Source organism: Neopsephotus bourkii, unplaced genomic scaffold, assembly GCF_033783945.1.
Source record: "Neopsephotus bourkii isolate Nb327-2 ecotype Australia unplaced genomic scaffold, CSIRO-AGI_Nbou_v1 NB_1792, whole genome shotgun sequence".
Taxonomy (NCBI): Eukaryota; Metazoa; Chordata; class Aves; order Psittaciformes; family Psittacidae; genus Neopsephotus; species Neopsephotus bourkii.
The window spans coordinates 3,504,628-3,518,031 of record NW_026902266.1 but is presented as its reverse complement, the minus strand read 5'-3'; the positions used below and the strand labels follow the sequence as shown (position 1 = coordinate 3,518,031).

The 13,404-nt window shown below is 40.3% G+C and overlaps 1 protein-coding gene across 2 annotated transcripts in view; it reads left to right on the top strand.

The window, feature by feature from the left end:
- Positions 1 to 13,404, top strand: part of LOC133226619 (cytochrome c oxidase assembly protein COX16 homolog, mitochondrial) — a 299,200-nt gene that overhangs the window by 25,732 nt on the left and 260,064 nt on the right. For both annotated transcript variants that reach the window (XM_061380355.1, XM_061380354.1), the window contains exon 3: positions 11,317 to 11,379. In XM_061380355.1, coding sequence (XP_061236339.1) covers positions 11,317 to 11,379 — 63 coding nt within the window. The remainder of the gene's footprint in view (positions 1 to 11,316; positions 11,380 to 13,404) is intronic.

Below are 13,404 nucleotides of genomic sequence, written 5' to 3'. Positions count from 1 at the left end.
TGGGGTTTTTTTTAGCTAAATACTGGTCTCAGACTCACACTCTGTGTAAGTCCTTAGGTACATCTTTCAGTAGCGTGTCCGTTACTCCCAGAAAGTTGGTGCACATGAGACCAATTAACCCTGTAATTTAGATACAGCAAATAATTACTTAGTAGATACTCAAGAACTCTTAACAAAGTCTCTTTTGTATTTGTATAGCTTTTATTCAAAGTAAAAGGTTTTGCTTTTGCCAAAAAAGTTGACATGTTTCTGAATGCAGGAGTTCAACGTTTTGCATATTATCATACAGTAAAAGTTAGAGTTGGAAGTGACCTTAAAGATCATCCAGTTCCAACCCTCCTGCCATGGGCCAGGCATGTTACTCAAAGCCCCATCCAAACTGCCCTTGAACACTTCCAGGGATTAGAACTGGACTTCCATCTTGCATACATTGGTTAATGCTGTACTGATAGTAACTAAGTAACATGCTGATGGGTTAACTGAAATATGTAGGAAATGCATTTGAAAATGTGGATGTCAAATATGTGTATTAGTGGCAGACAAATGATAAAGAATTTTCAGAGGTTTATCCTCCAAAGAGATCGCATGTAAGTTAAATTATGATAAAACCAGTATTTCAGAACTTGAAGTCTTTTAGTAGATTTCATTAATTTTTCATGTATTATACCTACACATCGAGGAGAAGGAAAGGATTTTTTAAGTACTGCTTTATGTAACATTTCCTTTTTCTCCACTGATACCTTAAGGGTGTTTCATTTATGCCTTGTACTTCACGATGTCTAAGTAGCTGTAGCAGGACAGGCATAGCATGTTAAAGAGACTTTACAAAGGCACCTTGAGAAGTTGTATTTTAATGTTTTTGAAATAGGCAGCTTATTCCTCTTGCTGTTTATCGGGGTTCTGTGATGGCTGACTCAGCAAATTCAGCAACTCTTGTTCCAGCCTAAGAATCACATTTTTTGTGACCAGAAGTCCACCTTTTGACCCGCAGGAAGGAATGTGCTGTTGTCTTACTTTTCACTCCTTTCTGTGATGATAAATAAATGCATAGAATTCTCTCACCAACTTTTGTCTTCCGTAGTTTACACCTGTGGCTGGCATACTCGAGCCATTTCACCTGGGAGGTCCTATACTCCTATACATCCTTCTTTGGAAGAAAGTAGAAAGGAGACTGGGAGACATTGCACAGATACTTAGCATGTTCCTCTCTTTGTACTGTTGGATTGCGGGAAAAAAAAGATGTAGCAAAGCCGAGGAATGCCAGCTTTGAGATCCTGTATTAGAGAGCTCTGCCATTATGACCTTGAGGGAAGAGGTGTGGTTGGGTCTATACTTGGAACTGGTTCATCTTCATGCATGCAGCAAAATTTGCTTTTCCTTGCAGGGTCCTTTCAGAAGTACCAAGGGTCTTCCTGTTGGTTTCAGACTTGTGGGTTGTTGGTTTTTTTTTGTCTTTTCAAATACTTTATACTGGAAGGAACAAATTTTGCACAGAATTTTACTGTGAAATTAATGCTATCTTACTCAGAGCTGAGGTTTAAGGCTCTGATTTGTATTTTATAAATCAAATAAATCAAAATTGTGCACCTGCAAATCAAGCTGGATGCAAAAGCATACAAATCATTAATTAAATACCGGAGTACTTTCTTCTCAGAACTGAAAACTATAAAGCTTCTGTTAGTTTTGATGTCCTTATATATGAAAAATGTAGAAATGCTTAAGTGCTTGCTGAAGTATGGGATCATCATATTGGCTTTTTTTATGCAATTAGCTTAATTGCATTTTCCATGGCATTATCATATGAAAATGTATGGTCCAGAGTTTGGGATTGTAGGTCTTTTTGTTTTGGTCCATTTGGAAGCCAATAAAAGATTTGGATTTTAGGAGATGACTGGTGCACTGTGTACTGTAACTCTGGGAACTGCTGCTATAGTAAGATTTTGTATTGCTCCTTTGGAAATGTCTGCATTGTTTTATGTCAGAGATTGGGTTGATTTTTTTGTTTGTTTAACTCTCTGTATTCTATGCAGATATTAGGAAACAAAGGACACAAAACCAGGTTTTGCACATAGTCTCAGCTGTCTCCCCTGTCTTATTCCTATCCAAGTATAAGCAGTTTAGAATCATAGAATGGTTTGGGTTGGAAGGGACCTTAAAGATCATCCAGTTCCAAACCCCCTGCCATGGGCAGGGACACCTTCCGCTAGGCCAGGTTCCTCAAAGCCCTGTCCAAGCTGGCCTTGAACACTGCCAGGGATGTGGCAGCCACAGCTTCTCTGGGCACCCTGTACCATGGCCTCACCACCCTCATAGTGAAGAATGTAGCGTTACCTGAGTGTTTTTAATGTATTAAATGTTATAAATGACATAGTTAACGGATCTTGTAAATGAAGTTGCACAACTTGGTACGTTTTGCATTACCCTTCTCTGTTGCCCAAAAATGTATGCCAGGAGCTTGGCATAAGTACAACTTCTGTTGAACTTTACAGTCTTTACAAGCTTTGTTTCTTTAATTCCTTAAGTAGAATGGTGATCAGCTTTGCTGTGGTTTACACTGCATTTCCTGAGTCCTGGGGTTTATCCTCTCTTGTCTACATCTTGTCTTTCTACTCAGAGACCACAATTTGCAATATTTATGACAGACTTTCGTAACAATTTATGGGAGTCTTTTCTTGTCAAGGAAGATAAAAGCTGACTGATCCATGCAAGACTGCTGATTTTCCATTTAGGGGAGTTAGGCATATGTTAAATGTTTTCAAAGAAGATTTTCTTTTGGGAGATCCAGACCTGCTGGTTCTAATTTACTCTTAAGTTTAAAGAATGGGTGGGGAGAGCAAAATGAAGAATTTCATATAAACAGTCATTTTGTGGATTCTGTGCTGTGGATACTGCAGCAGAATTGTGTCCCATCTTTTATGCTAGTGTGAGCAGATGAAAATAAACCAAGGTTAATTCATGTTCATTGCATTCAAGCCATTGTCTTTCCCCATTTCCAGATTAAAAGGTAAAATCTTTTTCAATGGGATATTCTTTTTGTGGAGGATAGGATAGGAAAGGATACTCATGTTTTAGAAAAAATAAGTAGTTTTAGTGTAGAAACATCTTCTACTGCCTTCTGGAAATGCTTGCTGGAGGCAAAGTTTTCTAAGACTTTGGCATGCAAATACTTGGTCAGTACATGCCAGTCTCTGGATACCCGGTATACAATTTACTGCAATGACTTTTGTGAGAGGAGACTGTTAAAAGCACAGTCCTCTTCTCATGACATGGTTTTCTCCTGACAGTTTCTTTGTGTAGTAATTGAACCCTTAATTTTAGAAGATGCAGTGTATTGGAGACTTGGTTGGGGCTAAGACCCATGGTCACAAATAGTAAGTGGACAAATAAATAATAATGGTTATATCTGAGAGAGATTGCTTGTGAAAGGTGGCTATTCAAGTTAGAGATCCAGGCATACATGTATTGTGGACAACTGGGGTGCTACCCTGAAAATCAGAATATGAATCCATTCTGAATGCTGAACAGGAGTGACACTACTAGTCTGCTTTGCATTCCCCTGTTTCATAGAATGGTTGAGGTTGAAAGAGATGTTTAAAGATCATCCAGTCCAACCCCCCTTGCAATGACCAGGGACATCTTCAATTAAATCACGTTGCTCAGAACCACATCCAGCCTGGCCTTGAATGTCTCCAAGGATAGCGCATCCACCACCTCTCTGGGCAACCTGTGCCAGTGCTTTACCACCCTCATTGTGAAAAGTATCTTCCTTCTATCTAGATTAAATCTTTTGTAGTTTGAAACTTTTATGCCTTGTGCTATTGCAATGGCTCTAATAAAAATTCTGTCTCCATCTTCCTGATAAAGCCGTCTGTAAGTTCTGAAAGGCTTCAGTAAGGTCTCCCCAGAGCCTTCTCTTCAGGCTGAACAACCCCAACTCTCTCAGCCTTTCTCATAGGAGAGGTGTTCCATCCCTCTGAACATTAAAAGGGGATAACAGTGGTGTTCTTCGGGTTCCATTGTGGGAGAGCTGTTCTTTCCATATCCTGGAGGTAAAGTTAGTGACATTCACAAATTGCACAGTCGCTTTCTGTCTGTATTATTTGCCTCAGAACCAAAAGGAACTGTGGTCACTGAGGATCAGTGCAAAATTGTTATCTAGAGATATCTTTTAGTAGCAGCACACTTAGGTTTATAACTGTACCAGAAATACTTGTGTCATAAACAAGATTTTCCTTTACTGAAACAAGTATAGAGAGGCCAACAGTTTGTCACAGTGAGCTGCAGGAGTCCCTATTTTGGTAGGGAGAGCAAGCACGAGATATTCCTGCTTTTCTCTAAAGTGATGCCTCTTGTCTGCACCCTGAGGTGCACCTTTTTTTTTCACCTAGAAATTCCATCCAGATTCTTATTGGAAAATTGAACTGTCATCCTTAAAAAGAGAAAGTGGCAGCCACATTTTAAATTTTTTTTAGGGATTTAAAGTGTCAAATAGCTGCCTACTAAGATTTCTAGGAATATTTTTGTGCTTAACCCCTATTACTTTTAGCCGTCTAAGAATTTATTTATTTTTAAGTCTGTATCTTTTGAACTTAAGGAAAGATAAATCTGCAGGAACAGTGGAGTCTGAAACGGGACAGAATTCTAATTTGAAAACTTTCTTCTTTAACCCTTTTTGAAATGTGTCAATATACCTGCCCTTGCACTTCTAATTGATGTAATATGCAAAATAACTGTGAGAATGTTTCATTCATTTTTGCCACACGTGCTGCATAGGAAAAAAGCCAAAAGAAAAAAAACAAACCAAACCAAAACCCCCATAAACAGAAAACAACCCTGACCCCAGGAAAAAAACAAACACCACAAAACAACAGTAAAGACTTGAAAAATGCAATTTACAGCATTGGTTTTGAAGCCTTGTAGTCACCATCTCATGAAAGCTGTCTGGATACTTACATCAAGAATTTCAGTAATAATTTAACATGAAGTTATGCTGTAATTATAATTCTACACATCTTTGAATTCCGTATTTAGAAACAAAGCTTGACTGTAAACGGACTTAAAGGAGAATCTGAGATTTTGCCTAACAAGAATGAGTCTGCTAGCATAAAGGGATATTTTTTCCTGTTTCTTCCTGCTGGTGCGCGGATTGACTCCACAACTCATTAAAAGTTGTAAAGTAGGTATGCTTTTTATTCAGCGCTGAGACGCACGGGGATAATTCCTCAGTGTTGTTTCCCTCTACATTTATAAGGTTGCACCATATGCCTATACATATTCATATCCTATCCCCGCTTTGTATTACAATGAGCTAGAAGGTCCTTTGCACCTGCGCAGTGCCCCCTCTGGTCATGGGCTGGGGTCTCAAGATGAAGTAAATGAGTCTTCCTCCTGTGGGTAGGGGTCTTCAAGATGAAGTAAATGAGTCTTCCTCTTCTTGAACTTGTCACCTTTTAGTCTTCATGTATGGCCTTAGGGTTTGGTCCCAGCCATAAACCACCTGCTTCTCCCCCTTAACAGTAGATTCAGGGGTCTGCTTTTCCTTATCAATAGTTGCTTATCAGTAGAATCAGGCGTCTGCTTTTCCTTGTCAATAGAACCAGGTGTCTGCTTTTCCTTATCAATAGTTAGTGCCTTTGTTCTGGTCAGTAGGCATGATAAGTACAGACAATACCTTTGCTTAAGCAAGTGAATTCCTCTAACCCCCTTGTACAACCCCCCTATACATTGGTCAACCCTCTGCATCACTGCCTCCTAGATAATGGTGCAGAGGACACTGCCAGGCTACTTTAGCATTTGGACTTTTTCTGCTCCCCCTATCATATTTACTAATAGAGATTTGTATTCATAATTTAGCTGATGATTCATCTACCAGTATATAGCTGAATACTTCTAACTCATTTGGCAGCATATGTGTTGGCATAGCAGTCATCATGGAAGCAAAATGTATGTGTTTTTATTTGGATCTTGTGGCAAACGTGTAATACAAAAGAGCTACTGCTTTGGCATGGGCACTTTAATGGCTCTCCCCCCATTTTAAGTGTTCCCTCATTATGATCTGTGATCATGGCTCATGTTGATATTTATCTGCCTTTTCTGAATGAAAATAGCACCATTCTGTTTTCTTTCTTTTTTTTTTTTCTTGTTCTTTTGATGTTGCAAAAATAGTGCAGCATCATACAAACACTGTGGAAACAGGACTTTATCATACATTTCTTCTCAACTGCCATCTTGGTTCTGAAAATGGTAACCTGTCTGTTTCCATTTGGCAACTGCAAAACAGGGTTTTGCAGTCAAGGCTTTAGAATGTGCAGATGAGTCAATTTCTGTGTGGAGTCAAGTATGTTTAAATTATGCTATGTGGGTAAATATGTAGGGAGCAATAAAGGTAAAGATAAGAGAAGGTAGAGATGAAGAAATACACACTTGTGTGCTTGTGTCCCCTTTGTTTTTTTTGTGGAACTCTGAGCAAAATAATATGCTCTGCAGAGTGGACTTTAAGTCTTTCATGTACCTGTATGTTAAATACTAAAAGCTTGACAAGATGTGGATATAGTTTGCCCTCAAAACAGGGTTTTATGAGACTTTTTTTTGTTAATTTGCTGAATAGAATTCCTGGTTCTGAAGAAGCAGCAGCTTCTCTTCATCTCTCGTTTACAAGATAACTTTTTCCTGAGAAATTTCAATTAGCCTCTTTTATTCCTGCTTTTTTGTCAATATTAAAGCTACGGCATCAGAAGTTATGAATGTTGGGATGCTGTGTCTCAGTTTTAGCTAGTCTTCTCCCTTTGTGAGGCAATAAAGAAAGAAGACACAAGGAAGTCTGAGGACAGAGGGGCCTGAGAGGATAAACAGCAGTAGATTGCTTGTTTCCCTTTACCTTACACAAATGTGCTCATGCAAGAGAATTAAAAATTGTTAAAATAAAACTTGATAGTGGGAATATTGAGCTGTCTCAATAAAACTTGCTAGTGGGGATATTGAGCTGTAAATTCTGGCTGGGGTTAATTAACTAAAAATGCTGCTCCAACTATGTTTTCTTGGGTGCCATATTATTAAATGAAGGGAAAATGTACGAAGAAAAAAAAATTCTCTTGCTCCTTTACTTCTGGAGCATTTGTTTCACCTTGCCCATATGTGTATTGCGAGAACACCAAGCATAACAAATAGTGTTTGCATTTAGTTCTGAATACAGTGAGGTCCATGATCACTCTAATCTCTGTGAAAGCAAGCTCCAAAGCCCGTTTGGCTGCCCAAAGACTTTGCATTTCTGCACATGTGATGGATGGGTTTGTTGTTCTCATGAAGCATCGCTGTTGTTGAGGTCATGGTCACAGGAGTGAGGCAATCCATCTTTAATGAGGGGCAGTTCTATGGAAGCCTTAAATGCCAAGGCAGAGAAATAGCATTTAATTTTTTATCTGATGTTGAGGGCCAGTGCAGAGACAGTGCCTTGTTTTATACAGCTTTTTTAATTACAAAGAAGGTGGGAGCTGTATCCTGTACAAACTCTAACCATTTCAGATGTTTTCGCTTCTTTCCCATATGTAAAGCGTCTGGAGGTTGCAAATACATACATTTCTATGGCCAGATTTAATCACTGAATCAGAATAGTTAGGGTTGGAAAGGACCTTAAGATCATCTACTTCCAACCCCCATCCCATGGGCAGGGGCACCTCACACTAAACCATCTCACCCAAGACTTCCTCCAACCTGGCCTTGAACACTGCCAGGGATGGAGCATTCACAACCTCCCTGGGCAACCCACTCCAGTGCCTCACCACCCTTACGGTAAAGAACTTCCTTATATCCAATCTAAATTTCCCTTGTTTAAGTTTTAACCCATTACCCCTTGTCCTGTCACTACAGTCCCTAATGAAGAGTCCCTCCCCAGCATCCCTATAGGCCCCCTTCAGACACTGGAAGGCTGCTATGAGGTCTCCATGCAGCCTTCTCTTCTCCAGGCTGAACAGCGCCAACTTTCTCAGCTGATCTTCATATGGGAGGTGCTCCAGTCCCCTGATCATCCTCGTGGCCCTCCTCTGGACTTGTTCCAACAGATCCATGTCCTTTTTATGTTGAGGACACCAGAACTGCACATAATACTCCAGGTGAGGTCTCACAAGAGCAGAGCAGAGGGGCAGGATCACCTCCTTAGACCTGCTGGTCACGCTTCTTTTGATGCAGCCCAGGATACGGTTGGCTTTCTGGGCTGCAAGTTCACACTGAAGCTGGCTCATGTTCATTTTCTCATTGATCAACATCCCCACGTCCTCCACAGGGCTGCTCTGAATCTCTCTTCTTTGCCCAGCTTGTAGCTGTGCCTGGGATTGCTCTGACCCAGGTGTAGGACCTTGCACTTGGCATGGTTAAACTTCATGAGGTTGGCATCAGCCCACCTCACAAGCGTGTCAGAGTCCCTCTGGATGGCATTCCTTCCCTCCAGCGTATCAACTGAACCACACAGCTTGGTGTCATCGGCAAACTTGCTGAGGGCGCACTCAACCCCACTGTCAATGTCAGCGACGAAGATGTTAAACAAGACCGGTCCCAACACCGATCCCTGAGGGACACCACTCGTTACTGGTCTTCAGCTAGACATTGAGCCATTGACCACAACTCTTTGTGTGCAGCCATCCAGCCAGTTCTTTATCCACCGAGTGGTCCATTCATCAAATTGATGTCTCTCCAATTTAGAGACAAAGATGTCATGTGGGGCGGTGTCAAATGCTTTGCACAAGTCCAGGTAGATGACATCAACTGCTTTACCGCTGTCCATCAGTTCTGTAGCCCCATCGTAGAAGGCCACCAAATTGGTCAGGCAGGGTTTGCCCTTAGTGAAGCCATGCTGGCTGTCACCAAGCACCTTGTTGTTTTTCATGTGCCTTAGCATGCCTTCCAGAAGAATCTGCTCCAAGACTTCGCCAGGCACAGAGGTGAGACTGACTGGTCTGTAATTCCCCAGGTCATCCATTTTCCCCTTCTTGAAAATGTGGGTTATATTTCCCTTTTTCCAGTCATCGGGAACTTCACCTGACTGCCATGATTTTTCAAATATGATGGCCAGCGGCTTAGCAATTTCATTTGCCAGCTCCTTCAGGACCTGCGGATGGATTTCACCAGGACCCATGGACTTGTGCACGTTCAGGTTTTTAAGATGGTCTCGAACCAGTTCCTCTCCTACAGTGGGCCCAAGGTCTTCATTCTCACAGTCCCTGCGTCTACATTCCAAGACTTGGGTGGTGCAGTCAGAGCCTTTGCCAATGGAGACCGAGGCAAAGAAGTCATTCAGAACCTCAGCCTTCTCCAAATCCTGTGTAGCTAGTTCACCTGAGAGCTTCCTGAGGGAGCCTACGTTGTCCCTAGTCTGTGTTTTATTTGCTACATACGTACAGAATCCCTTCCTGTTATCCTTAACATCCCTAGCCAAATTTAATTCTAACTGGGCCTTAGCTTTCCTAATCTGTTCCCTAGCTTCCTGAACAACATCCCTGTACTCTTCCCAGGCTGCCTGTCCTTGCTTCCACCTTTTATAAGCCTCTTTTTTCATTTGAACTTTCCTCAGCAGCTCCTTATCCATCCAAGGAGGTCTCCTGGCCCTCCTGCTGCACTTCCTTCTAGCTGGGATACAACACTCCTGAGCCTGTAGCAGGTGATCCTTGAATATCAACCAAGAGTCTTGGGGCCCCCCTGCCCTCTAGGGCTATATCCCATGGAACCTTACTAAGCAGGTTCCTGAAGAGGCCAAAGTCTGCTCACTTGAAGTCTAGGGCACTGAGCTTACTGCACGCTCTTCTCACTGTCCTGAGGATCTCAAATTCAACCATCTTGTGATCGTTGCATCCAAGGCTGCCCTGCAGTGCCACATTTCCAACGAGCCCTTCCCTGCTGGTGAGCACGAGGTCAAGCACGGCACCTCTCCTTGTCAGCTCCTCTATTACTTGCAGGAGGAAGTTGTCTTCCACACAATCAAGGAACCTCCTGGGTTGCTTGAGAGATTGATTGCCTCCTGGATTGTGATGAGATAGGGAAGTCAAGCCTCTGGCCATGTACAGATGGTGTTAGACTTGCCTGTCTGAGCATCTGTAGGAATTGAAGTCTCAAAGGCTGCATACTTACTAGTAGGCAGTAACTGTAATCAAGAGGAACATTATGGCTTAGAGAAATTCTTCTTCAGAGAGTATTAATACAGGTAGTATAGGTATTTCAAATACCTCTGAGGATGAGGAGCTTGTGTTGGTGCACAATCTGAAAATGGGTCTTCTCATCAACCAGGCAAATTCTATATCGTGTGCTACCTCCTTTTTCTTTTCTAGACTGCTTATAGACATTTCAGGTTGGTTGTGTTGAGGGTAACTGTTCCCTTTTCATTCAGCTCAAGAAGCAACAAGTGAAGAATAGCAACTTTTCTTAACTGAACTAGTTTTAATTAGACTAGTTTACCAGGGATGTAGAACTAAGCACATTGCCAGTCTCATTATACATCTGGTTTGTTTAACACTGGTTGTATTTAACGTCTGAAAATGAGAATGTTTTCTCATGGTAGATTTATCTGATATTTTAGTTGATTAGCCTACAGACTATGTCTGAATACTGCATACATGGCTGATGTCTGAGGAGAACATAAAATGTGTTCTCTAAGCACAAAAAATGCTAATTATATTTTTCTCCTTTGCTTTTATTCTTAGGCCTGTGGGAGACAGATGTTACTTAGCAAAGGGAGGGATGAACATAACTTATTTTGGGCTCTGGAGAAGTTAAAACATGGAATGCATCTGCTGTGGTTCACTGGCATGTCTGTTCTTGCATTTGTTTCTTGAACAAATTTCTCTGAAAGGTGGCAGGAATTGCTGGCATTGTCAGTACAGAATCAAAACTAAGAAAGAGCTGTGTGTTCCTCAGAAAACTGGATGTTTGACTCATGCTTAGACTTTTAAAACCAGAATGTATTGTATACCTACTCGCTGAACATAACGTTCAGGAGGAAAATATGTAATGTGACAAGAATTTTCTCTTTCTTGGTCTTGTTTCATTTAAGGCTTTCTTTAGTTTAACATTTTCGAACTGAAGAGTTAACACATTTAAGTATCTGAGGTGATACAAGTGCAGGGCTAGTTTCAAGTATGCTTTTTTGATTTGAAGAGTTTGGCTGTTGACCTGTCTCATCCTGGTACGTGAACAAATAGCATATAAACTCATTTAAAGGAGAGGAGGGTTTGCTTGTACCAATATTTAATTTATTTGAGGTTAAGATTTCTTAAAAAAATATATAAATTCCTTAAAGCAAACATTTTTGATGTATTTTTGGTTGTCTTGCAGGTTGATCCAGCTTTAAAAGAAAAATTAAAACAGAACACTGTGACACTGGAATCCGAATATGAGGTAAAATAAATTTGTTGCTTAGGGCTCGTAAGCTTGGCTACCCTTGATTACCCTGGCCACTGGTGGGTTGTATCTGTCCCAAACTAAAATTAGATCAGCCATCTGCCTTTGACTCACTGGTGTCCAATAAAAACAAGGTTTTATGTAAAGAAAGGGGTTTGAACATTCAGTGCTTCTTTCTGAACACAGCTTTACTTTGATGTCTGGGTACCAAGTACAGCAGTGCAAATAAAATCCACTATTTCTGTAGTTAACTAGTCTGGAATATGTGTACATGTATGTCAGCACTTGTACTGCATGAGGTTTTGATGGTCTTTAGACCAAATTACAGAACAATGTGCTTGATGTGCTTTCTGTTATTTCTTGCTTCAGGACCTTAATGTGTGCCTTTCAAAAAATTGCCATTTGTTTTTCAGTATTTCAGAAAATTTAATAGAGAAATATTTCACTCTTTCCTCAAGGATTCATTTTCTTCAAATATTACTGAGCTCCAAAATGGCTGTTTTAGCCAATTTAATATCCAGAGTTTCATAAATCTTCAGGCCTAAATAAAGTCATGTTAGGAAAATGAGAGAAAGTCTCCCTTTATCTAGAAACAAAGGATAAAGCTATTTAAGAGATTTTTTTATGTCTTAAAAGTACTTGGATAAAATGTCCAGCTAATGCTTTATCTATCTCTATGGTCCGTATGCTGAACACAGGATTTGTTTTTCTTCCCATACCACATTCCTATAACAAGCCTTTGAAGAGCTTGATTGCACCCATAGCTTTCATATTTAGGTGTCCAAGTGGAAGCACATGGTCTTGCTAATAAAAACTTTCTTTTGTGTTACTCTTTTTTCATTTTTCTGAAATAAAAATAACTTTTGTATTTTCACATGCCTAATTTCACAGAACATCTGCCTACCTGCCAGGTTTGTGGCAGTGTTTTACCGCTATTGTAAACAGTTTTGGGCCATCCCCCTTCTACCAAGAACTGTAGTTTATGATGTATAAAAAGGGAATAAAAAGATCTGTGTAGGGAATAAAAAGATTTGATCCCTGAGTACATACGGAGAGTTCCAGTGGAAACTCAAAAAATACAAATCCATTAAGTTCTGATTGCCTCTGGAATTATTGTATCTCTCACTTTCCGTAGAATGTACTGTAAGGCTGTGCTGGTTTATTTATGTGGAAGAACCACAAGCAGTAAAAAGAACCACATATACCTGTTTAACTCAATACCTGACTTCAAAATTGATCCATCTCTATTCAGATATGACTTGCTTGCTCTCCAGAAATAAATAGCTGAAGGATAATATTTAAATAGCCATAATTGCATTATCTTTATAGATAAATCAATGGTAATAAAATACAACTGGCATAACGACATATTACAAGCTTCCTTGGGTAATGAGGCTCCTTCCTGATGGACAGAAATGACAGAAGCAATCTTTTTACTATTTTTTTTTTCCTTAATCTAAACTGCAGAGAGTTCCCAGGCTGAAATTCTGCCAAAGTAGTGTTTGGATGTTACAGAGGGCACAGCAGTTCAACAGAATTTTGCAGTTCAACAAAAATGGGCATTTCAACATAATGAAAATAGATTCAGATTATTGTTTTGAACTCTGATCTCAATAGATGCTTTACTATGGGCACCAACTTGCAAGCACTAGGCATATGCATTTCATGCTTCATACCAGCAGGCTCCACACTGAGTATGTGGCAATTTTATTCAATGTTACCTGTGTATTCTGGTGGACAAAATCTAGCCAATCACAGAGTTACAGCTGACATTTAGGAAAGCAGGATTCCGTGGACCCTATGTGTTCAAGGCTAGGAGGTCTAGGCAGGGGTTTTTCCCCATTTATTTTTTACTTGTCCAAAATGCAGCTCTTAAGGACATCTTCTAATTCTGTATATAGGTCACACTGGAGGTTTACACTGGTGGCTGCTACTAAACAGGGCATGAGAAGAGATCAGGGCCAGCTAAAAAAAAAAAAAGGTTGCTGTTTTGATACGTAAAGCCTTATTTTACAGCATTAT